Source organism: Pelecanus crispus, chromosome 2 (assembly GCF_030463565.1).
Source record: "Pelecanus crispus isolate bPelCri1 chromosome 2, bPelCri1.pri, whole genome shotgun sequence".
Taxonomy (NCBI): domain Eukaryota; kingdom Metazoa; phylum Chordata; class Aves; order Pelecaniformes; family Pelecanidae; genus Pelecanus; species Pelecanus crispus.
Genome location: NC_134644.1, coordinates 52,406,382 through 52,433,066, shown reverse-complemented (window position 1 = coordinate 52,433,066; position 26,685 = coordinate 52,406,382). Strand labels below are relative to the sequence as shown.

Sequence of the window (26,685 nt, the reverse complement as noted above, 5' to 3'; positions counted from 1 at the left end):
GTCAAGGGCTAAAGGAACAGAGTCCCTCACTAGACAAGTATGTTTAAAAAAAAAAGGAAAAAAAGACTGAAAGATGGTTAGCAAGTATTTGGTAGAGGCCATTAACCACAAACTTAAATTCTTCACTATCTAATGCAAAATGTAGTGCAAGGTTATTAATCCCTTGAGAAGATGGATCCCAAAATAAACATTCAATGTGCTTTAATTTACAAGGTAATATTCCCCCCTCCCCCCCCCAAAAAAAACCCACACCAAAACAAAACTTTCTCCACTGATAACAAGCTCCCTGAGGGAATACATTGATTTTTTCAAGGGAAAAAAGCAGTAATTTAAAAACATAATCTGAAAAGCTCCAACAATCAACAGTTGCCCTATTTTGAGCCATAACACATTTCTGATCAACATTTCTTTGGAAAACGTGGGTTAGACGAACCAGTCACTGGTCCTGTAAGGGGGACCCTCATCTCCCTTCTTTTAAGTAGCATTCTGGAGAAGAGAGTAACCATCCTTTTAAAACAGTAATGAACATATTTTAATCCAATGCACTTCAAAGTCACAGGAAAATTCTACCTGCAAGACTTCATCTACCAAGATTTAAATGGTTAATTACAGATTCTGCCATAAAAATACAGAATCAAGGAAAAGAGGTGGAAGTTCAGCTGTAACGCTAAACACTCCAGAAGTTACCTTTGTTATGCAAGTCAAGGGACAAATGAAAGAATCTACAGACACACAAAACACATTTTTATGGTAATGAGAATGCCAGGTGTTTAAACCACTCTTAAGTAATTTATTTTTTACTGACGATTTACAAGGCCTTGATTATTAGACAAAATAGCGTATTTTAACTAAACGCAAAAAAAATACAAACTAATAGAGTATAGAAGGAAATGCTATATGGTTCCATAAAATATATCACACCCAGTGCACACACTGCTTTATTTTTCTCATCTGAACCCACTTGTTACTTAGAAGATTTTTGCAAAGAAATATTTTGGTCTAGCCAACATATAGCGTACAGTTTTCGACCACTGCATTAGGCTCTAATTCTTGCATTAGTCTACAGCCTAAACCACTGCAGCAGGCCTTTCAAAGTGTTTAGTGTAATCAAAGACTGATCTAGACATTTCTTAGCAGTTAACAATAAACAGGAGTTATAGACTGCATACAGTTCAGTATGGTACATTAACTGAAGCTAAAAGTTTTAGTGTGCTTATTGCCAATTTCTCCAAATTTTCACAAGCAGAACTTCTTTGCAGATATATTATTGCTGAGGGTAATAAGGCTGTTGAGGAAAAAGGTATCCAGGTTGTTGAGGTGCCGGATATGGTGCTTGTCCAGGGTTTTGATACACAGGTGAGGGTGCATATGGCAGATTATACTGACCATACATATATGGATTATAGCCCATTGGCATCGGCATCTGGCAATACCTGTGGGGCGGGGGGGGAAGCATACTTTAGTTGTAAAACACTGATGATGTTAATTTGCAAATAACAGCTCATTAATAGATACAAAAAGACATGCAATCACCATAAATGCTTTCATTTTCCTTTTTGTGTAGCAGAAAGTGTGGTAACTTTCAAGGATCAAACATGAAAAAAATTATACCGCATGCAACAGAAATGCAGACAGAAGGTGGAGTAAAGGCAACTTGCTGGAACAAGAACTGATCTAAATCTATTCTCTTATGTTTAATATCATTGTACATATTTTAACATTTGCTGAGCCTGCTACTGATGGAGAGAGCAGCTGCCTTCAATTCCTCATGATGACTCCAGAAAGATGGAAAGAAGCATCAGAAGAAAGCACACTACTCAACTGGAACTTTTTCTGTATTTTTCATCATCTTTAGCAAAATACCAAGATTGCAAAAATGAGGTATGCCAACACTTTTGAGATAAACAACACCAACTGATTATGCAAGGGCTGGCAACAGTCCACAAACCACAGTTAAGGAACTGCAGTCCTATCTCCCTTCTCCTTTAAAAAAGCCAAACTACAAAACCCTAAAATAAACCCCCCACAAATGGTACCAGCAAATGATTCCAACAAGAATTACATGATTAAAACTAAAAAAAACCAAACAAGCCACAAAAAAACACCACACCACCAAAAAAACCCAACCCAACCGCAACCCAACCCCCAAAAAACCCATACACACCCAAACCTCTTGCCTCAAACACTAAACACATCTTCAATTATAACAAGAACCGATTTTAAAATGTCACATGCAACAAACAAGTGCTTTTACACAACAGGATAACAAAGAACTGCTTCAGTACTCCCATAGCTTACCCTGGGTAACCTGGATAAGTTGGGTAAGGAGGTCCCTGTGCCTGTGAAGGTGCAGTGCTTGCTGCAGGTGCACTGGCTCCTGGAGTAGGAGCAGGAGCAGGAGCAGGAGCAGGAGCTGCAGCAGGAGCTGCAGCAGTTCCAGAGGGTGCTGATGCAGAAGAGGAACTGCTTGCTGCAGAAATCACTGGTGGTGGTGGCCGTGCTGGTGGCTGTGGTTTAGTGCCCTAAAAAGAGAAAGTGAATTAAGCTGGAGCTTCTTCCTGGAAGTCTTGGAATCAAAAGCTATGGTTATACGATTTGTTCATTTTTATTTTCGTTTTAAACAGACATTCTATATTTACTCTATACAGATAATAATGGAAAGCATCTAAAAAGCAGTAAGCTTTCCATTTCAAATCTATAAGTTATGAACACCAATAGTACATAATACACCTCTCTGCAAGGTCTTTAGACTTTGCGCTCTATTTCACTTCAACACATTTCCAAATACACCAATACATTAAGGAGCAATATAGACAAATTACAGATCAGTTTGGAGTTCCAAAGTATGGACCTTCTATTTTCAACCCACTAGTTCCATAGCATGTATTTACCACCATGGTTCTGGGTGCCGGAGTAGGAGTCGACGATGTAGCAGGCTTAGTTCCTCCAGCTGATGTGGTCTGATATGTAGGCAGAGGAATAGAGGGAGCACTGGGCTCCCTAGCAATGCTTTGCTGCAAATCTCTGTTAAAAACAAACAAGCAAACATACAGCTTAGTTTAAAAGTGAATTGTTTGTTATACACTTCAGCAAGCTAAGCTAAAAAGATGCAACAGAGTAAATCTAGTATTTAAAGCATGATCGTTGAGCTAGCTCAAACTAGATTTGGAATCCAAATCACTTCCACAGAAACAATCCTCTAGCCAATCCTCTGATTAACTGTTACATTTATTTTCTAATAACGTCTTTATGTTCCAACTCAATACTGGATTTAGATCACTGATTTAGCCAAAAGCTTTCAGATCAGAAATTATAGAAGAGTCAGAACATTTAGCAACTTGGAAGCTTTCCTGAGAACCTACGGAAACCTCAAGGCTATGGAAAAGGATAAAAGTAAATTTCAGTAATTTTGACACGTAACTCAAATACAGAAGAAAAGCAATGTTGTATTGCTTGTAGATTGCCCTAAATTAAATAATATTACATGCAAATACCATACATCTACTAACTGTTAAAAAAAAAAAGTCCACTAGATAGTCTGCAATATCATTTATATCTGGGTAAGCATAACTATCAAAAAAACACTGGCAAAAATCTGAATGGCTCAGCACATGAGCTTTCAAGTTCTCTATTCTGCTACCTCTACTGTTAGAACGACTCTTGGTTAAGATACAAGGAGGCTTTGGTGTCATGTTGTGCTACAAGCTGCCATTGAACAGCATAATTTTACAGTCAGCTTGTCATGAAAACTCCAAGAAAGCAGTTCTAAGTTACATATTCAGGGAAATGTAGTGCATTTCCTAATGCAAAACCTCAATATTTGAGATTGGGCAGATTTCTTCAGAGAGACTTTAGGAAGCATTTGAAGTTTCAAGCAATTTTGCATAAAAATGATAGGTGAGCAATATGTAACTGCTAGAACTTGATAGCTGGCATTCTGAAACAGAAGACAAAGGAGACAAAGGTATACAGTCTAGTTAGCAACAAACTACAGGCTCCTATTACATAGCATGCAAAGGTGAGCTCCAAAGGAGAACAAAACTGGCAACTTTTGTAGAAACTTGGTAGAAAAAACAAGACTGAAACAAAAACTCCAAGAAACTGTCCTTGGAGTTACCCTGCAGTAAAAAGGAACGACAGAGAAAAAGCTGGAAATACTGTCTTGATGCTCTGTTACATATGCATATGTGTATCTCAAACTGCTTGTTACAGATAGTGGGGTAACTATTCCACACTACTGTATTATACTTAAAATAACAAAACCAAAACTTAACATCTTAGAAGATGACATAAGGGATAGAAGTAACACTTTCCTTCTTAAAAGTATGCTGCAAAGACCGATGGCTTACAGAACAGTGGTACCATTTAGAGTGAATTATATTTTGACCACAAAGTGACCAAAGACATTGAATGTGAAGCTTAAAACACTATTCAAAACTGATTGTCCAATGGGCAATCATTATGTGGGGAAAAAAATCTCTCTAGTTCTAAATGAGAAACCATCTAAACAGATTTATTTTCACTAAGTGAAGATGCAGCCCCTAGTCAATATTTTGGTAGGGGGGAGGAGCAGGGGGAAGGGGTAAAACACACATTTTCTTCAGTCAAACTGTGGGTTTGGTGTGGCATACAGAGAAATACATTTTGTAGACATATACTACAAATATCCCAAATCTGATCATTGCCCCTAACCTTGACAAGGTTTCATGTCAGTGAACAGTTAACGCGAGGCAGTAAAAGATACCATGGCAAGATTCAGCTGAATATTATATCAACACTAAACCTACAGCTTTAACACTGCAGTTAATATATTAGAGATGTGAGTTATTCAGACCTAAGCCTCAGTTCGGCAGCCTACAGCTTCCAAATTGCATGAATGCAGGAAGTGGAAAAGAGGTGGAAGTGGTAGCATATAGTTACTAAGAATTAACTTAACTAACATATCTAAACAATGATAAAATATCAGACTACGGAGCAGAGGCAGAATACCAACGTTCTTCCTCCCACCACACTGGGTACATGGAAGGCAATCATATGCTGAAGCATTTATCTAATTTCTCAAGCCAAAATGACAGCAGAAGCAAGGTGCAGAAATCAGAAGTTCATTAAAGGAAAGAATAAAAAAAAATTATTAACAGATACATGCCAAAAAGAACTGAGAGTGAAATCATGATAAAACAGATTCATTCTGAACTGTGTAGAGGAACAGCAGAGCAGACTTCAAAGTAGATTTTTGTATTTATTTCTCCTATCACTTTCCTCTTTTTTCAGGGGAGGGTAGAGTGGGGTTACTATTAAGGCAAAGAAGAGGCAATACTCTTAACATATCTAATTTTCCCTTTCTTATTTCATCAATAACCATAATAAACATGTCCTCAAAGACTAACTTCTGATAAATACTTCGCTATTTCTACAACACTTAAACAAAATATTGAAATCTTACTTGAGCAGTTCATCTCTCTCAGTCTTGCGAGCAAATACAATGTCACTGCATTTATTTTGGAATTTCAGCAGGATTTCTGTTAGCTCATTGTAAAACTAGTGAGAAAAAAAACAAACATGCTCAATCAATACTTTCAGACTCTGTACTAGCAAATTTCTGCATATTTCTACATATTGATCCAGTTACAGGCATTATATTATTACAGTGCTCAGAACCTGCCATTCCAGTAAAGTTTGCTAGTGCATTTTATTCTGCTTTTCAAAACCAAATATTAGTTAGCTGTTGTCCATCCCTGTAATACCACAGAATTTTTTTAATATATATGTGTGTGTGTGTAAATATAAATAGTTTAAAACAACTAGAAAATGTATTAAAACCAGAACAAAACTAGATCACTTCTGGTGATTAATGTTTTTGTCTTTTTTAATTTTATTGCCTTCAGTCCGTTCCGTGCATTTAATTTATATAGATACTTCAGAGTTTCCTTTTTCCCCCTCTAGTGAGCTATCAATAAGCTAGCAAAAAGTACTTCATACAGAAGCAGTAAGACACCTTCCAGAAGCCCAAATCAAAAAAAAGCAAGCTAAATAAAGCCTTCCTCATCTCTCCTCATGTATGCAGTAGCAGTATATCAAATTTGTGGTTTATAAAGTGATTAAATACCATGGGAGAACAGACGAAAGAATTCTTCAGATAAAATGGCTCATGTGGGTACTTCAGCATCAGTTACTCAGCTGTAATTAACAACTTTTCCTATCTTAATATAAAGCAATGCTCAGAAAAGCTTACTTTTCAGATAGGAACAAAAGAAGCATTTCACAGCTGTCTGAACAATCAAGATTTGAGCAACTCACTGTCCCCACTTCAGTAGTAAAATCCTCAAAAAGGTACCTCTCATCTAGCATGCCAGTTTATTATGATTTTTGATTCACGTCTCATTGTGTTAAAAAAAAAAAAAAGTTCTTCCAATCCCTTAAGCATTACCATACCTTTGTGCCTTCTTTTAAATTGGCTACAAGTTCCACGAAGTTGTCATTTGCTACAGCCAAGTTCTTCAAAACTTCTTCTCTTAAATTAGATTCATTGTTTGATTGTTTCATCTTTGAAAATTCCTGATGTGCATTCTTAAAAGAAGGGAAAAAAAATAAACAGTGAAAATAACGCAACCTAGGTCCATGTCAGATTCTGTATCTTTTGGTTTTCCCTCTTACTCATTGCTTCTATACCCTTTTCCCAATACCTGCCTTCCCTCACCTTCCAGCCACACACTATACTTCCCAATGCGTGCTATCTGCCAAGTGCAGTGGCTATTTCAGAACTATACATATATTAACTCACTGGCAGTAGGTATCAGCTAATTATCTGTTCTGTTGTGGGCTGCCTTCAGCAAATTCTCAAGTTCATACTGCAGACTCTCTTTCAGAGGCTATACTAATTAGGCTCTCTCCTGTACTACCCTCTATTGATATTCATAAAAGTATACTGAAAGTATTTTTAAGAAGCACTACCTCAAATTTGGTTGACATTGGCAAGCTATTAAAAAGGACAGGGAAGTAGAAAACTGACAGAAGGATCACCTACATCTCATTTCTTTTCGGAAAACAGACAAACAAGCAAACTTAAAAAGACTACTTCAGCTGCCAGAAGCAGCCAAACTTGCACTCCAGGACATTGAAACATCAAAGTAATATCCATCAAGATTTTAAAAGTATGTATGTTAAAAGATATCTGAATATAAAATCCTTGACAAACATGGCCATGTGGTCATTTAGAAACAATTTTTTCCCTTTTGGAAAAATCTATTCTTGCAGATGCAAGTTGCAGTCAGAAGTTGCAAGTAATCTTGTGCGTAAATAGGCTCCATCATTACTCAAGCCACTATTGTCAGTTGCCCAAGCACTAGAACTTCCTCTTTTGACAGATGTTTCAGGTACCCGTCTCTAGTGTTACTGACAAATTAAGGTTGAATTTATAAATCAACTTTGGGAAATTCTCATTAAGTTTTACTTTGATGAGCTTTGCACATGCTGGAACTCAAACACATTGTAAATAGCAATTAAGAATAAACCAAAATGTACTTCAGAGACCCAAAATGTCTTCTAGTCGACAGTAAGGACAGGTCTCCTGTTACCCCAGAAAGAAGTATTACGATGGGATGAGGGAGAAAAACCAAAACAAAACCAAAAACTTTGTAACACACCAGCTAAGCTTCTTTCAAGGGCAAAGCCATCTGCAGAATTGGGCCAAGAAAAGGTCCAACAGAATTTACACTGGAGCTCTGGGAGAGTATGCTAAAAAGTCACATTTCTTTCCAGTGAACACACAAAAAAAAATTCCCCTGTATTTTTCACTGATCAGAGGAGTAAAGGAGTATCAGCTGGCCTGTGACAGAGTAACAAGCAAAACAGAGTAGAAAGCAAAGTGAGATTTCTAAAGCACTACAGAAGTAGAGGAACCATTGCTCTTTAGTTTAAGGGGAAGGAAGACATACAAGGTGTTGTACCTGAATGTTTTTGAGAAGTTCTTCCTGCTTTTTTAGGGACTCTTGCACTTTCTGTGTGTAACTTCCATAAATTCTGTCCAACTCGGACACAGAGATAGCCTCCTCATTTATAGCACCATCCTGTGCAAGTGCAGTCAGGAATTTGCTTGTCATATCAAAATTTACAGATTTCAGGTCATTTTCCAGTTGTTCTCTCTCCTTCTTAACTTCATCCAGATTGGCCAGCAAAGTTCTTAAGACATTAACAACCTAGGCAATAAAAATTGTTGGAAGTTAGCATGTTTAGAGGAATTATTGCAGAAGTATACTCTATTACTTGTTTCCATCTTACACTCCTCTCTGATGCTGGCAACACTACTGCATCAGTAGTTGTTTATATGTGTTTAAGATGACAAACCAGGACAGAATGCAACGAAACAAAGATCTTCAAGCGCTTCTCAAGCTATATTCTCCTCTAAAGCTTTGCTTCCACTAATAACACTGAATCACTACAAAGATTTTTAAATCTATTTTTTTTTAAAACTGATCAGATACCTTCCAATAGGATATTCTAAAAATGGCAGTCAAAGACACTGACTTCAAATCACTCCTATGAGAAAAATAATCATATTGCTATAGATGATCCATGACTTTCTTGGAAAGCAAGTTGGTGTAATTGCCTAATACTTCAAAATACTAGGCCATGTCTTTCACGTTGCCTAATTGCCCAAAGAACCTGAGCACTACACCCCACCACCCTACAAAAAAAATATTCATCAAGGATTGCTCTTTTTATAATAGTCAACCAGTCTTGCTGTCCATGGCAATTGAACTTGCTCACACTAAGTGTAACAAAATATACTCAAGCAGATTTTAAACAAAAAGACAACTTATTTTCCAAATGTTAGTTACCTCCTGTATCAATTGTGACAGAAACAAGAGCAGCTAAGGATCAGCTTCCACACCAATTCATGTAAGTTTACTTTGTTAGACTAATAGCACATCTATTCAAAATAAAGACTAATTTCAATGCTTTACCTCACTTCCTTGTAATGTTTTTGCCGGGTTGGCAGAAGGAATGGCTGCGTTGAGTTCTGACTCTGGCTTACACAGAAGTGCAATCGTATCCCGGTGAGACTGATAGCGCTCTTTAACTTGGCCATCTGCTTGCACAGCTTTATTCAAAATATTATGGTAATTGGCTCCCTCTGGTGGTGAGAGGAAAAAAAGGCTATTGAAATAATTTCAAAACTTTCACCCAAATCTTGCACCAGAACAGTTTTCCTGCTTTTCGACAAGTCTTCATACATTTTTATAAGCTTGCACATCATGACGTTATTAAGACTTATAAAATAAAACTTAAGCTTCCAAGTTATGTTTAAAATATAGCATAAACTGGGCACCTATACTAATTCTCCAGAGAAGCATACAAAAGTATATGAATAAACACTGGTATGAGCTACTCCCCAGATTTAAACCCCTGTAACTTTGCCAAACTAAGGCAGTGGTATTAGTCCCTTGTTAAGTTTCAAAACAATACATATTAAGCACACAGAAAAATATGCTGTAGTGATGGGCCTAAGTAGTTTGACTAACTGCTCAGGAAAAAAAACGAGAACAAAACACCAAATCAAAGAGAAAACACCTTGATGGGAAACACAAAAAAAGATGTTAATATACAAAGAAAAACAGACTAAAGTATTTAAGAGGTAATTGCAACCAGATTCTTAGGAGGGCAGCCATTTTTCATTACATATGCTTTCTGAAACTTTAGCACGCATGTGCACTTCTGGGGTGCAAAAGCAGCAGCAAATTCTCTCAACTCCAAATAATGGTGCAGATTGCAATAAGGATATTTTTAGCATAATCTCTCCTAAACCAAAATTTGTATCTTTAAAGACAATTATCAGAGCGTTAAAAACTACTTTAATTTATGCAATGAGAATGGACATTTTTAGAGCATCCCCAGAATCCAAAGCATGAAATGTGAACTTTACCTGCCCTTAAAGGCTTATAGAGTTCGTTGGATGGTGTTCTCTGCCAGCGTTCTTTGAACTTTGTTCGGAGGTCATTGTCTGTGGTTTCTTCTTCATCTAATAGTCTTAGTGACTACCAGAGTAAAATGTTACGTGCATTATAAGCCGTTCTAAACACAAAATAGCTACAAAATTTACAGCTAGTGTAGAAAATATAAAGAATACTTATACATCCTTTACAAATTTAATTTGACAAATAAAAAACAGGCCCCAAATTTCTTCAAAATGCTTCCCCCCCAACAATTTTAAAGACAAAATACTTGGTAAGGGAACATCCACATGTGACAGCACAGTTTTTGTATGGACTAAACACTTACAGGGCATATTTTTAAAGTGCTATTTAAAGTCACAAGCATTTTGGATAAACATGCACTTCTTCTATTGCCATTTAAAGAGTAGTTGTTCAGTGGTGGTGTTTTTTTAAAAATGTTTTAGTGTTAGCAGTTGCTGAGCTTACTTCATCTAAAATTTCCTTGTTCCTTTGTAGCAGTTCAGGCAGATCTTTGATCAGCTGATCAACAGTCTGAATTCCTCCCTGTTCAATCACAGACTTAGACTTGTTCAAAATAGACTGGGGAACAGTGTCACCAGACACATCTTCAATAGCAGCAGGAAGATTGAGGGAAGCCAACACACTGAAAAAGTCAACATGTTAAACAGCAACTTATTTGTAGTATTAGATGGTTTTATCCTGTAAATAACACTGCTATCCAAACAATCTCACAGTCAATTATAACGGAAACAGAGTATAACATACTCCTGGACAGAAATTTCAAACTGACAACTCTAAACTTACTCCTAGCCTACACCTCACCAAAAATACAGTTGAAAGCTTTTAAAAAGCTAAACAAATCCTAGTCTTTTCACACTTACAAAATTTGGCAAACTTTTTCAGCAGTAACTACCTGGTAGATAAAAAACCAACTGCCTTGAGTTACATTCCTATCTTTCAGCTTGATATAATTTTTTTTTATTATTTATTTTAAAGAATAAAATTAGGGGGGGGGGAATATCATATATTGAGTCACTGGTACAATCAAGCTGACCATTGGAATGTGAAAATCCTTCTGGATTAATGGTACTGGAACTTTTTCTGAGCAAGTGTCAGACTCCTAGAAAATGAGGAAAGATTGAAGAAAATTAAATACTATTTGTTCTTAATATGCCTTCAGTCTTAACATCTGCAGAAAAGTAGTTTTAAATACTCCTGCTATGGCTTAAGCCAGCCTACCATACAGTAAAAAAACCAACACTGCTGTAATCAGGATGTCTGCAGGCTGCAAGACAACCAGAGTTTATAGGCTGTTCCATAACTCCTCTTGAGAAATTTAACAAGAAGCCATACTTACCCATTTGCCAGATTTGTGGCTTCTCTCATCTGGGCTATTACCCTGTTTACTAGATCTGCCTTTCTCTGGTTATAAACACTCACAGATTGCTGAACTTGCAGTGGAACCATCTTCTCAAACAGGTCTGCAATTAAAGTAGTATAAATTACTCAAGTTGCACTGTGAAGGTAAAAGGACACAAACATCTTCATAGCTCTTTTGTACAGGTTGTACTACAGAGACTGATCTAAATAGTTGAAGATACTCTCCCCCACTCCCCAACATGTCCTTAATAAAAACCCCCACAACCAACAACAAACACCCCTACTTCTACATGTTTTTAGATTAGATTTCAGTTTCTAAGACTAAATCGAGTTAGAAACAATTTAAAGGCATTATATTTAAAACAATTGTAGGATTACAAATCAGGTTTTCCTTAAGGCTTCATTTCTAATGTTGCTTCTTTAAAAGGAAGAAAATGCGAAAGGGAAGAGAGGATCATTTTTCAGAACTCCCCTGCATAGCCAACAAACTGAAACTTTTCAGCTTTATGGAAGGCCAGCAACTAGGTTAGTTAAGATTGTACAATTTGATACTCTTCCCTTACATTAGTGTTCCTTCTGAAATTAAAAAGGTCGGCTGAATATAGAAAATACAGTTGCTGAGAAAATCTGAGAAAATCTTTAAGAGCAGGGCACATTGCAGATAATGATTTTCAACCTGTGGTTTACTCCTCCAATACTTTTTATCATTGAGAACAAACTGGAAAAGACATATGGCACTTTCAAAAACACTGCTCTACACTCAATACAATTCAAAAGTAAACGTTTACGTTTTCACAGTACAAATGAACTTTGGTCATCATGTGTTTCACAAGGTAACAATTACCGTGTGCACTCCACACACTTCACTTACCAGTGAATTTCTGACTGAGGGGAACAACAACTGGAGTAGACTTCACGAGACTGGCTTTTCCAATGGACTCCAAATCCTTCAGGTCAGGAACACGGTCATGGTAAATGAAGTCATTGTCTTTTTTGGCAGCTGTAAGTGCACGGTTGATTTTGTCAACCAGATCTTTAACATTTATATATTCATCATAACGAGATGCCACTGTTTTCACCAAGTCTGCTGCATGCTAAAGAAAAATAAAAATACAGTTAACATTAAAATAACTTTTCTTTCTGCCTTTCATATATACTTAGGAAAACAGATGAGCTTCCCAGTTAGCCAAGTAACTACTGCCAATGCATACGATCAATATTATTATTATTTCCTTAAGAAAATATTCTCCCCTCTTTTATGTATCAAAAAGGAAAAAGGAGATCTTACTCATTAAAATAATTAAAAAAGAGTAACCAAGTTAATATCTCACAAGAATCATAGAATGCTTTGGGTTGGAAGGGACCTTGAGAGATCATCTAGCCCAACCCCCCTGCAGCAAGCATAGGAGAGTCTCACTATGACTACCCAAAATGAAAAAGAAGTGATCATGAGTTAGAGGCAATTAACACTTCAAACACCCATTCACACACACACAAAAAATTGCCACCATGTCATTTTCATGTTGTTTCATGAACCCCACAGCTTTCTTCTGCAGGTACTGCAAACCGTTTCTCAAACTTGCCTCACATTCATGAAGGCAGAGGCCAAAGCCCTGCTTTTCACATCAGCCACTAACACCCATCTAACCTTGAGCTGCGAAGCTACAGAAATTATGCCAGAACCCTACTGCAAATTAAAATAAAATAACAAGGTCTGCTGTCTCTTCACTTCTGTCTGCTCAGCCTAGATGCAACCCCGAGGTATCTGGTTTTCCTATATCCACTTTACTGCAGGAGAGATGCAAGACAAAACATTGTCCTTTGATTGTATCTGTTCAATCCTGATCACATTTGTGTTATGAATGTGTAAACCAAAATACTCAAGAAGCAATGCCAGTCGAGGTTTACATAAACTCACAACAACTCAAACTTCTTGGGATTGTGAAGTGGAACCTGAGCTACATTAGAAGTGAAATATATTTGAAATTTGCAGAGATTTTTTTGCCACTTCCCATTGTGCCATAAATCACACAACAGTAGTTTTGGTTTGATACAGTAATACAGTCTAACTAGCATTTTCCAGAAACAGAAAATGAGAGGAGAAGAAACACAGGTGTGCATATATACTTTAATTAGCAAGAGTTTACACTAATCTTCCCCCTCACCCAGTTTAATGTATCTTTGTTCTAGCTTTTAAAAAGGGTAATAAAAATAGAGTAATACTTTATAGCAACTGGATTTTTCAAAAACTCATCAAAAATTATACTAAACCTCTAATTTAGATTAATTATGCAAGCAGTATTTTAATAACTATGCAGAACAGGATTTAAGTTTCATCTTACTAAATGTATTAAATAAGATGATGCAGGATTTTAACTTCTGACTACATGCTGTTCATGAAGCCATGCTAAAATAAGTAATAATGGAGTATTTTCCCTCAGGCTTTACAGGGTGGGGGGGTGGGGAACCCCACAACCAGCCCACACACTTTAACTACTTAGCATGAAGGGATACTTCCTGTAACACAACATAAAGAAAAATCATGGACATAAGCTAATTTACTATACAACTAACAATGATAGTAAATTTGATATAGCCAGACCTGTCAAGGGCAAGAGCACAAAAAAAAAAAAAAAAAAAAAAAAAAAAAGAGACATTAATATTCTATTGCAGTAGAGTCCTAGAAAAAGGAGTTCTGCTATGCAGGCTTGAAACTCAAGAATAAACAACAGATACACCTTCATCTATCACCTAATAATGTAGTCATAATATAACAACTTGGTATTAGAAGTTCATAAAGTTCATACAGGCACTTCATTGTCATGCAAGCATACAAAAAAAAGTTTCAAGCTCCATCCCACACCAAGTCAATAAATGCATAATGGTAACTTTCAAAATGTCAACATGATAGTTGTATGTCTTGAGAGTCTCTCAACTCTCCTGCATATCAATAAATAGATATTGCACACGGATTCTACAAAGTCAGTTGAAGCAGCTGGGTTGGGGGTCCCCCCCCCCCCGCCTTGAGGACCAAAGGACTTGAAGAAAGTAGTTATTTTTAGCCATTTTTTCCCTACTGTACTTAAAACATGAGAAGACCTTACTCTTTACAAGATCTGAGTCCCCCTAGAAACCAGATACAGAGGCAAAAAATTATTAAGAGTAAAATACAACTGTCCACACATTTTTCAAGTGTGATTCAGATTTCAATCAGGATTGCAGGAAAGGAGTTGATATAGACCAGGCAGAATTTTAATGTTTGGGGGACTTTTTAACAACATTACTTAGGAAAATTTATTAACAAATCAGTTACATTAGCTATACCAAGAAACCTATGCAAACGTAAAGATACAGGCTTAACGTGTCAAGCAGTACCAAATTGCCCAAAACTCATTAAAATACACCTTTATAAAAGCTACAGAGATACATCTCATCTTTACAGCTGCTAATAATTTGATTCATGTGATAAACATCCTCTGCAATTTTTTAATACATTTCATTCTTAGTTATTTGAATTTTAGAACTCTGAGCTAGCTTTTCAAGATTTAAAGTTTTCCCATATTTTTCAGAGAAGGAAAAAAGTTACCCACCTGTAGCCTCCCAATTTCTTCACCAAATTTCTTCTGCTGTTTTGCCAGGATAGATTGATGATATTCTGCATTGGCCTGCATAATGCAGTGCTTTGCAGCCAGAACAGGAAACACCTCCTGGAAATAAAAATACTGACCAGGGGAAAGTCCAACCACATTAACCACCACAGACAACATGGGATGCAGGAAGAAAAAGGAAGAAGAAAAGGAAATTAGAATCACCCAATTAATGGTTTAGATAGGTTAAAACGTTAGAGGTAAATGTCAGAGACCACGTGACTTTGCGTGGATTGAATCCAGTTTTTTTTTTTTTTAATTTGTTGTTGCAAAATTCCTAGCGTCCATTATTTTAGATGAACTACAATTGAAATTCAAGCCATGAAGTCACAACATTTACTTCAAAGATTAGAAATGCATGCATGTATTAGAAAGGGTAGTTGCAAGAACACACCCAAATGCCCCCAAGACAAAACCAAGACAAAGTATTCTTAAAAGAAGGGGGGAAAGGGGAGAAGACAGGCTTTTTTTTTTTTTTAATTTAACAAAGCAATTACACTTAAACCAGCAGCAGACCTATCAAGAAAGTAACTCAAAAATTATGAAAGCAAAGAACAAACAAAGAGGACCAATAACTATTGACATGGAAAGCAATTTGAAAGTCATTTTTAAACTTTTCTACAAATGCACTTATCTTTGCAGGAGTACCAACCAAGACATGAAGAAAGCATTATGCTGCAGCCCACAGCATAGGCATGGTCTTTGATCAAGGATTTGGCCTTACTGTTTTATTTCTTAAATCAAGGAGCACTGGAACACCAGAGTGATGTTTTAAAGACCTCAGTACATAAAGACCCGCTTCTTCACATTTGTGCAAACTTGCTGCCCCCCCAGAGATGAGATTAAAAAAAAAAAAAGAGTAAATTGGAAGAAAAAGCTGTCTGGGAGGCCTTGCAACTGGAGCGTGACACATCAAGTCAACCTCTATTTCACACTCCTGAACATGTAACTGTTCTCAGAGCTGGTGTTAACTCATGGAACCAGCAAACCTTATTATGGTCTTTCAAATAATCAACTGACTGATTACTGTGCAACCGGAACAGGGAGCAGATCTATGGCTTAGAAAGGTCCACAACAACAAAAGGCAAAGCAATGGCTTTGATCTCATTGCCTCTCAGAAATCAGTCAAACATACTACCTAAGTGAGAAATTGGCCCAATCTGTAAAATGCCACAGAATGCATGAGAGGAAATACGTGCATATATAAAAGAACCTTTTAAGTTGCAGCCAAGCAAGATATCAATTGAACTGTGAAAAACATTTTTTTTTCAAAAATATGTATCAGAAGTCACTGACTGGCCTATAAAGGTGTTTGTGTAATTTATTGCTTAAGAACAAAAATGCATGCTTTTACTTTAGTACAGTAGCCCTTACCCATACAGTTCCTATCATTATAAAGATACTATTCTGCATTAGGAACCAGAGGGGGGAAAAAAATTACCTACTTTTTTTTCCCCAAGAGGAAATAAAAGTTCCTTTAGCAAATAACTTTGGCAATTACTTGACTAAGATTGCATATTAAGTTATAGGACCAGACATCAACCACTGCCATGTATCACTGGTAAAAATTATTTTTACTAAGTTTTCTAGTGTATTTTAGTAAATCCAGTTGATTTCACATTTTATTTGTAACAAGAAAGACCACTGCAAGCTGGAATAGTTATTTTAGAGTTTTGAAACTATTAATGAATGAAAAATAACTGCAAATCAGCAACAGGGAATGCTTTCCAGGAACACTCACAAAAAAAGCTCTACAAAAAGACAAATCTCCTACTTAGCTAGATATAAATTCCAAGAGTCCAACAATATCAAAAGCAAGTAAATCTTATCCAACTTTTACAACCCTGCACGAAAGGTTTTCTACTATTTTATGATTTCAACATAATTGATACATTTGATACATTGAAAACCTGCTCATTTTTAAAGTACTTGTTATACAGTATATATTCAATGAGCATGAAAAAAGATCCTTCTGCATCTTCCAAAACCAACAGCACTCAAATGAACAGTCAAGACTGAAGTGAGACAATTTACAAGTATCAAGATTGTTTTGGGGTGGTGGAAGAGAAGGCAGGCAGAAGGACAGAGGACACAGACTGATTTCCAGTCATGTTTTTCATTAACAGGTAAGTGAACAGTACCACTGTATTCATGCTGTCAACAGGAGAGCAAATTTCACATGAAAACATTGAGACTAGAAGCCAATAAAGCCCCGTTAGAAAGTATTAGTTTGAAAAACAGATTTAGTAAGGCATTAAGCACTAACAAGGCATCCCTAAATGCCATCATAAACATTTCAAGTTCACTTTAAATGAAATGTGTTGCAAGTAAACACATTTCATGTAATAATATTTTACTTAAAAAAAAAAAAACCCACACTATCTTTTGCTGCTTCGATTCTTCAGTTTTTCAAATTACAGGTTCATTTCCCTTAAATGCAGCAATATGTCAGCTTTTCTTGAGGATACATTTTAAGTGTATTTCAAGTACACTGTAAAGAATAACAGTTATTCACAATAACAGCAGATCCCAGATTATTTCCATGAGAATTACTAACCTTGGGCAAAGTATCTTTATATTGACATTGTTTGTAAGCATCACCATAGTAATCTGCAGCTTGATTAGCTAGTTTAGCTATGATACCATCTTTCATTTTATCTGGGAGAAGGGGGAGAAAAAACAAAGAACAATTATGATTATCATCAGTGTTTACAAGTGAACAAGTAAATTACTTCATCTTCAAACAGCAACAACTGCATTCTAAGGGTGTAACTTTACATTATAGCTCAAAGGTGGGACCCCATTCTTCTCGCTTAACATCTAGCAGCAGTTTCCAGATTTTCTACTTCCATCGTGACACTGAAGGTTCAGTCAGTTGCACAAGAAATCTTTTGTAGCTGCTGGCATTTATGCAGGAATAAGGGTGATGCTTCACGTCGGACCAATGGCAAGCTGCCAATAAAAGCTGCAATCCCTCTCTAACTCTGGCAGCTTGTTCCCAGTCCTTCCCTTGTGCCAGCACAAGCTTTTGTGCAGCCACAGTCAAAGAATTTAGCTGAAATCTAATTAGCAAAAAATAGTTAATTTTTAGCAGGATCTGTTCTCTAACCCAACTCCAGGTCAGGACTCCCGAAAATTTGCAGAAGTGCAACAGAAGAGAAGGGACTGGTCCTTTCCATGGCAGTCTACACCACTGTTAGCTTACATCAAGTATAGAAACACCATTCCTAGACATAAATAACCACAGTTCCTCCAAGTGGTAATCCACTACTTCATATCAAAGCCACATGTGCCTAGCAGCAGCAGTGTTCCCTGCCTCATGTCCACACCCTGGTCCTGAAGCCAAAACTGTTAAAATAGGAACATGCTGCATCTATCTTTATCTCCTTTAATAATCACCTCTGGCCTGCACTAGCAATTCAGCCTTCCAAGAGAAGGCAGGCAATCAATACAAACATTGGCCATCCACTCTAAATAGCTGCCCTTACAAACAAGTATCCTCTGATTCAGGTGATTTTTATGTACTGCCAGATTGATAAGCATGAGTGGGGGGTATGGGGAGATTAGCCACGCTGCAGAGTATGCTTAATTGCCAAAAATTAAATCAAAAGAATTCCCAAATGGGCTGCTCATTCCAGCATATTCACACATCTATCTATCTACAACACTTCAGGCATGAGCTGTGATGTAATATATTTACCTTCTATGAGGCAAATGCATTTAAGGTACACCAGAAAGATCCTTTCACTGTGGAACAGGATTTAGATGACAAACAGAGAGAAGGGAGCTTATGAGATCTAGCAACTTCCTTCTTTGCTAAAATGTTTCTGTTCAGTGTGCTAAATATTTAATAAAACCAAAACAATAGACTGTCCTTCTAGCCCCACCTAGTGTGTGGTAGTTGCATTTTCCTTCATAGAGCCTGAGCTCTAAGGAAAGAAAACAAAAAGGTATTGGCATAGTAATTACATTTCCATTAACAAAGGAAATGTTAGAGGATACTCATTTGTCCATGCAGACAGTTCGGAATAGATCTTTCACCATCAGAAGCTTTAGTTGTTACTCACATATCTTTAAAATATTGCCGTTACAATGCAAGCCTCGAGACGAAATAGCGAACACACGCAGACTTAAAGACACTTAAAGAAAACATTAAGAAAGGCTCAGATATTAAAAGAACTGATCTGTAGTTATGCAGTGGAGTTAGATTTGACTGACTGATTTGTTTTTTGCCAAACACTTCTGCTTTCTTTCAACGTGAGAATAACCTCAGTTCTATCAGAAATAATATCAGCTGGTAAGCTGCTAAATGGACTGCCTCACACGAGAGAAAAAACAGAAAATTGCAAGTAAGGTAAATAGTCAATACAGCAAGAAGCTAGATTTGAGTTTTGAGATCAAGCTTTGAAACATTTCCACCTGAAAAATAGGTTTCTGAAGTTAATCATGTTGTCAAACACCATTCTTCACAAAATGTCTTTCCTGCCAAGGAACCTCTCTACATCTGGCAAATTCTACAGCCTCCATAGTCAGATGATTATTAACCTTGGTGACCTTTTAACACCGGCAGACTTGTGGTCCTGGGAGTAGTCACAAAAATCTTCAGTTCACCGGGCACATGTGGTTTTGGATTAGCCTTGCTTTATCTTTTTCACATTTTGAACAAGAAGAAATCAAGAAGGTGACAGAAAGATCTATTTCCCAAGCAAAATTAGGTAAGTGTCTGTTCATGCTCTGAAGAAAAGTTTGAGGCATTTGTCATACAAATTCATTTCAAAGCAGCGTCCAAATAGCCAGAGACTAAAATACTGCTACCAGCATGATAAAGAACATAAACATAATTTATCAATTGGCTGAAGGACAATAGTTTCTCATTGAGATTCTCCTAAAGGCTGTAAGTCTATAAGAATTTTCAGGGATCTTCCCTGTGAAGAGAAGAAACAACCCAGTTAAGATAACTCCATTGTATTCCAAACAACGTGGGGAGAGGGAGGAGTTGGTGGGCAATCAAGACCTGTATGTCCTTAGTTCTACCTTTGGGTATCTGTAACTTCTAGATGCACAACTTCTAAGTACAGAGAGAAGAGCAGAATAGCAAAGAGTAAGAGATCTTGTACTGAAGATAGTACTGTTCCACATGAAAATTATTTGAAGCATATATTCTTTAATAGTTGTATTAAAACATGCAGCCTCTCAATCAGTATTTCACAATCAGCCTTCAACAGTTAGGGACAATTCTTTGTTCCACCTGCAGAATTTCACTTTCCGAGATAAATGGGGCATTCTGAAAGTTAGACTGGGTCAAAGAGTTCCTCTCAAAAATAGGAACAATCAAACATTCTGCTTCCCCTAAACCTCTTAGGAAATTTCCTTTGTTTCGTAGTACAGTTGTATCTTTCTAAATTCTCATGAAACCATTCCTCAGAGAGAGGAGGAAAGGAGTAGTGGTAAAACCCCTACGCACCATTACTAGTATTCTCAGTTCTTTTAGAGAATGCCTTTTGTTCTCAGAGGGGAAAAGGAAAAAATACAAACCAGCAAAATCCTTTGTAAAGATGAAGACTAGTGGTTTTGGACATAAAAAGAAAGGAAAAGCAAATGGGACAACTGCATTGTCAGGTGAACCTTAGACAAATTCTTAAGTGGCATTTGTAGTTTGTGTTTAATGACCTTCCATGGTGTGGGGGTAGGTGAAATCAGTAAAGGCAAAAATAAAAACTCTGAAAGGCCCTTTACAAGCTCTTAATAACTTAAAACACTTGTAAATTTTTGTGGAAGTTGTAATGAGCACGTAAATATACAAGCCAAAAATTAAGATATACCTCTTGTAGCTTTCAAAAAAAAGACTTCTTGGGCTTGAGCCAACATAATAAGACTGAGAGTTCCAACTGTGTCTGGAGAGATGTCCACTGTAGGTTCTCGATTCAAGGCTGACAAAACGGTGTCTTTAATGTGTTGGAAAGCACCACTCGCAAACTAAGTAAAACAAAGTAATATATTATCATTCATGTTTCCAGACATGTTTTTTTCTCTTACAAATATAACACATACAACAATTTAAAAAAAAAAAAAAAATAGAGCTTTTTTGGTATATGGTCTCCCATTTATTGTTTAGCCACTAAAAACAATTCCTTGTGACTTCTTGTTCTTGAAGCCACTTACACCAAGACATTTATCACGATGGACTATAAGTAATGGTATATTGGCTACACCTAACAGCATAAGAACATGGAAATTTTAATGCATTCCACAAAGAAGAAAGAAGGAGATTATTACTGTATAACTTGTTAAAACTAAAATTTATACTAGCTAAAATTATTAAATCTTAAGCTGAAGGTTACTAGTTATCAACACACTTGAGGGAAGGGGTATGGGGAACTGTATGGAATTAAATCCTTCAAAGTTGGTAAGTAAATATGAGCCAAGACCAGGTACTTCGCCAATCGGCCTTTGCAATTAAGAAGGGGGAAATATGTATATATAGCTTTAAAATTGAGAGATACTTAATTGATGTTCCAAGATTAATAATTTTGAAGTCATAAGCATAAGCAGGGAGCCTCTGTACCTGATAATGCTTAGCTGCAGCTTTCAGTCCTTCATCATTATCTAGATTCTGCTCTGCTGCAATCTGGCTTGCCAATGCTCCACAGTTGAACAAAACACAGGTCTTCTCATACCCCAAACTTGCCAGAGCTGCAATCAAGGCAGAGATTTACCCACACTGTTAAGAAAGTAAACTTCAGTACTCTAGCATCCTACAGATGAGGCCAACACGACGAATACCTGTACTTAAAGATATCAACAGTTTCAAGAAAAAAAAAAAAAGGCCATCATACTGAACTTTTAAAGTCAGTGTCATCTTCATTCTGAAGGCTTTACATAGTCTAATTTAGTACTTCCACAAAATGTTTTGACATGAAGAAGATCTATAGAGAGGGGCATAAAGTATAAAAGCAGTAGTATGAAAATCTACACATACACAAATTAATTTGAAAGTCTTTCTAACCAGAGTGCAGCTTTTTGGCTTCTGATGATACAGAAACACATGCATTACTGAAGTATAGTCTGGAATTTGAATTTCCATGCATTAATCACTTTGCAGTAACTGCCCAGTTACACGCTTGTACTGTATCTTGAATGCAAGATTAACGACCCTTCTCTCATTGAGGCCAAAGACTTTTACATGCTCTGTCTTACTATCTATTGAAATGCAGGGAATTTTCCATGTCTCAAAGCTATTGTTTCAGACTGAAAATGCTGGCAAACATCTTGGTTATCCATGTACTGAAACAGCTAAGGATTTACTTAATTAAAACTTGTGCTCACTACGCAGCAGTGTGGCCTGTCCAGACTCAACTCCTGTAGTACTTCATAGTCCCAGAGGATGGAGCCCACACTTCTAGGAACAGTAATACCTGAACAGGAACCATTTTGAATCTATTAATTGTTTTCAAAAGATTATTGGCCATATGCAAGCACTGGAAAATCTAAAGACTGCAGATATTAGTCAGCTACTACCATTAAAAAGCGTCTAGACACTCCTCTTGGAGAATACAGAAAACTCAACTAGTGAATTTTCAGTTTCACAAACTCTGGTACAACTCCTAAGTTATCCTTAAAACATGAAGGTACTAAATAGGTATATTTGTTTCATTTCATTAACATCCAGCCTCCTTATACAGCTACGTATTTATCTATCTCTGAAGTTTCTATGTTAGCACTCCCTGACGTGCACTAAATTCTCATAAAAGCAGCCACAAATCTGACATTCCATTTTTTCCCATTTTGTTTCCCTCAGTGAAAAGTGAGTTACACAGTCACTGTATTTCATCAGGGTAACAGTCATTTATCTAGATCATCTCTCTTCTGCAGTTTATTTTCCAGAATTTTTCTACAAAGAAGATCTTGTACAACTTACACATCATCCGAAAGACTGAAACAAACACAAGAAAGGAAAGAAAATACGGCTTTAAAGTTTCTGCAGTGCAAAATTACTTTATATGCAGAATTACTTTATACTCTGGACTGCATTTCAAGTGTGATTTACTACAGTGAGAACAGCTGTTTAGCAATATAGATTTTCCTCAGACTCATCTGTTTATAGCTCTACCTATTAATTTAAGCCAACATATTTCAGATTACACGGCATGCTGTGAACTGGGTCACTTTTCAAGCAGCCACGGTATCCGGTCAGCTACCCCTGTGATATAGACTCGGGATTCAGGGGAAGATGGGAAGAAAACAGTTTGTCACCACAGCAAGAGCCAGAACTCTCAAGTCGCACCCCTGCATCTTGGCCTCATGGAAGTCAAGGGAGTTTTACATTGAATTTCCATCTGGAGACAGGATCACCTCCTCTTAGAAGTCCACAGAAATTTTGCTCCCTCAGTAACTGAAAACTTTGCTTTACACTGAGAAACCTCAATGCTAATTCTGATCTGAAATAAAGTAATACACACATGCTACAGTTAATCTGGAGAACAGCATCTGGATAATCTGTGACACAGCACTGTAAAGATATATACTAAAAGACTCTTTTTGTTAATGTCTTTCCACTAAGATCTGCTTTAAAGTTTCAAAATAAAATTTATTCCATTGCTTGTTAAGTGAGCATTACTCACATCTCAGTTAAGAATTTCTTTGATATTTCACATGGACTGCTGCATAAATCTCTGGCGATCTGCCTCACAGATTGACTAGTATATAATTAACCTGCAGACAAGCAAGCTTTCTCAAGCTGCTGTAACATCACATTTATTCAAATTCTCAAGGTAATAATCAGCATTATGATTACTGATTCTTTTTCTCACAATTATTATAAATCTCTGGTGATTCACAGACAATGTTTAAGTCATGATTAGATATTCTGGACTTTTCTATGAAACACATTCAATCATCATGAAATGCTAGCCCCAAAGACAGAACCAACCAAATTCTGAGAAAAAACACAGCATCTTCAGGAAGGTCTCCAATTATCCAGAAGGACTCCTTAGAACAGTTAGGCTTGGGGAGGAGTGGCTGGAAAGCTGCCTGGCCGAAAAGGATCTGGGGGTGTTGGTAGATAGCCGGCTGAACATGAGCCAGCAGTGTGCCCAGGTGGCCAAGAAGGCCAACAGCATCCTGGCTTGTATCAGGAATGCTGTGGCCAGCAGGAGCAGGGAGATGATTGTCCCCCTGTACTCGGTGCTGGTGAGGCCGCACCTGGAATACTGTGTCCAGTTTTGGGCCCCTCACTACAAGAAAGACATTGAGGTGCTGGAGCGTGTTCAGAGGCGGGCAACGAAGCTGGTGAAGGGTCTGGAGAACAAGTCTTATGAGGAGCGGCTGAGGGAAGTGGGGTTGTTTAGTCTGGAGAAGAGGAGGCTGAGGGGAGACCTTATTGCTCTCTACAACTACCTGAAAGGAGGTTGTAGTGAGGTGGGTGTTGGTCTCTTCTCCCAAGTAGCTAGCGATAGGACGAGAGGAAATGGGCTCAAGCTGCACCAGGGGAGGTTTAGGTTGGAAATTAGGAAAAATTTCTTTACAGAAAGGGTGGTCAGGCATTGGAACAGGCTGCCCAGAGAGGTGGTGGAGTCCCCATCCCTAGAAGTGTTCAAAAAACGGGTAGATGTGGCACTTCGGGACATGGTTTAGTCTAGTCTGCCCTTGATTGGTTTAGTGTGGACTTGGTAGTGTAGGTTAATGGTTGGACTGGATGATCTTAAAGGTCTTTTCCAACCTAGACAATTCTATGATTCTATGAAAATAAAGCAAGGAAAGGTGTGCACCACCTGCTTACGCATAGGAACGCGGTGTATTGTCACACATATAGTTCACACAAGCACAACTTTAGCATGTGTATTCAGAACATGGAAAACTTTGAAAAGATTTCAGTAGTTGCTAACAGAGAACTATATAAAGGACACAAAAACTTTAAAAAAAAACAGAAAAAGAATAAGTAACATTTTTTCAGGCTTTGTCTGGAGCTTCAAAACTGCAACGGTCATCTTGCAATGCTACTCATGATGAACACTTAGGTATAAATAGAAACACTAAAGAATGATGACACATGACTGAACAGCTCCTCACTTAACTCAAAAGGATTTAGTCTTAGTTTCTCTATTGGCAAGTGTTCCAAATCCATTTAATGATCCTGAATTTGCAGTGCAGAATTGTCCCTATACGACTAGAACGAATCATAGACTCAAACTCCTTATGTTTGCAGGAAACAAATACAATTTTTTTTCTTTCCAAGTGTTCAAGTCTGTATGAAAGTATTTTAAAAAGAAGTGACAGGAGAATCTTTTCAGGGCACGGGCACATCCTCTATTCTCTTGAACAAAACGTGACATCAGACTAGGTTACTAAAGTCAGCTACCACCACTCCCCTTCTTCTGGAGGGGATTCACTCACAAGCATGTTCCATGAGGATCTTATTAACTTAGAACAGCAAGAGTTGGATTACCAAAAACCTACTACGGAAACTTAATGGTTAACTTGAACAATTTTGATTAGTGTCAGTTGGGGTTGTTCCCAGAAAAAGTCTGAGGAGCAGACAGCACAACTATTATCAGACTGCACACCTATTTGTGCCTCAGGAAAACTAATATTACACCTCAATTTTATAGCAATTCTTTGCATGGTGCCTATTTATTCATTACCAATGTTGAAGTGATTAATCTGTTACCAATATAGTTGAACTCATTTGAAAGTTATGTTGAGAATACTAGAAAGACTATTAACAACTCAGCTATATAAAAATATTCTCAAAATTTAATATAATTAATACTTGCACTTTCAATACATTCACATACCCAATTTGGCAGATCCTCCAAAAAGTGATCCTTTATCAAAAGCATCTTTCCATGTAAATGTTACACAGACCTGAAAGTGAAAAAGAAAGATCTTCATCTCTAAAAATTAAATACGAAGTCTTTAGAAAATATCCCATATTCACATATTTATTCTTTTATATTCTAATTGCATAAATTTAATTCACTTGTAACATTACAAACATTCTGGAAGTTTCAGGAAATCATCAAGAGTTATTTTAAAAAAAATTTATTCTACCTTTTTTCCTTCCTGTTAGTTTGCTCAAAACATTTCAAGCAGACAAGACAGAAATTCTCTAAATAATCTTTCAGCTCTGTTCATATTCTGAGTGACAGATAAATTTATTTCCAAACCAAGATATTCCTCTCCCAAGAAGTCTGACAGTCAGGTAGAGCCACGGTTAAAGGAAACCACCCAACCAGGCAGTTTCCACTGTTCCAAATTACCAGCATATTTAGCACTGTTTTGCAATACCAAAATGCACTCATTTTTATGAGTGAACTCAATAGCAGCATTATCAGGAAATGCACTCAGGAAAGAGAACACAGGTAAAATCAGTGTGGTTTATCTTATGCTTCCAGCATGTATTTCATAGACAATGCAAATACTTCACAAAACCTGCTTTGGCGTTCCACAATTTGATTCCTTATTCAGCTGATCAAACTAGCTGTAGGCAACTGGTATCAGACCAGAAAAGATAGCAAAATTCCTTGTTTTAAAGTGGTTGTGGAGAATAACGTAAGAAAGAGCACAGAACTGTCACAGAACTGTTTGCTAATGTATTTTCCTCTAGCAGCAATGCTAGTTCAGGAACTTCTGGTCCCCAGCTGTTCATTGCTGCTTCCACTGACGACTACTTCCCTTTGATGGAACAGTTTACAGATCTGCAGAAC

General features: G+C 37.1%; 1 protein-coding gene across 3 annotated transcripts in view; it reads right to left on the bottom strand.

The window, feature by feature from the left end:
* Positions 1–246: 246 nt before the first annotated feature.
* The window catches only part of PDCD6IP (programmed cell death 6 interacting protein), a 34,190-nt gene continuing 7,751 nt past the window's right edge, over positions 247–26,685 (bottom strand). Inside the window, exons 3-18 of one of the 3 annotated variants that reach the window (XM_075704685.1) lie at positions 25,774–25,843; positions 21,546–21,673; positions 20,803–20,956; positions 17,538–17,638; positions 14,924–15,055; positions 12,205–12,427; positions 11,311–11,434; positions 10,419–10,596; positions 9,923–10,034; positions 8,964–9,133; positions 7,947–8,195; positions 6,433–6,567; positions 5,444–5,538; positions 2,892–3,024; positions 2,299–2,522; positions 247–1,433 (exon numbers count right to left, since the gene is read on the bottom strand). In XM_075704685.1, the coding sequence (XP_075560800.1) occupies positions 1,265–1,433; positions 2,299–2,522; positions 2,892–3,024; positions 5,444–5,538; positions 6,433–6,567; positions 7,947–8,195; positions 8,964–9,133; positions 9,923–10,034; positions 10,419–10,596; positions 11,311–11,434; positions 12,205–12,427; positions 14,924–15,055; positions 17,538–17,638; positions 20,803–20,956; positions 21,546–21,673; positions 25,774–25,843 (2,397 nt within the window). In that variant the 3' untranslated portion in view covers positions 247–1,264. The remainder of the gene's footprint in view (positions 1,434–2,298; positions 2,523–2,891; positions 3,025–5,443; positions 5,539–6,432; positions 6,568–7,946; positions 8,196–8,963; positions 9,134–9,922; positions 10,035–10,418; positions 10,597–11,310; positions 11,435–12,204; positions 12,428–14,923; positions 15,056–17,537; positions 17,639–20,802; positions 20,957–21,545; positions 21,674–25,773; positions 25,844–26,685) is intronic. The other 2 variants (XM_075704686.1, XM_075704688.1) reach the window with 2 other exon arrangements.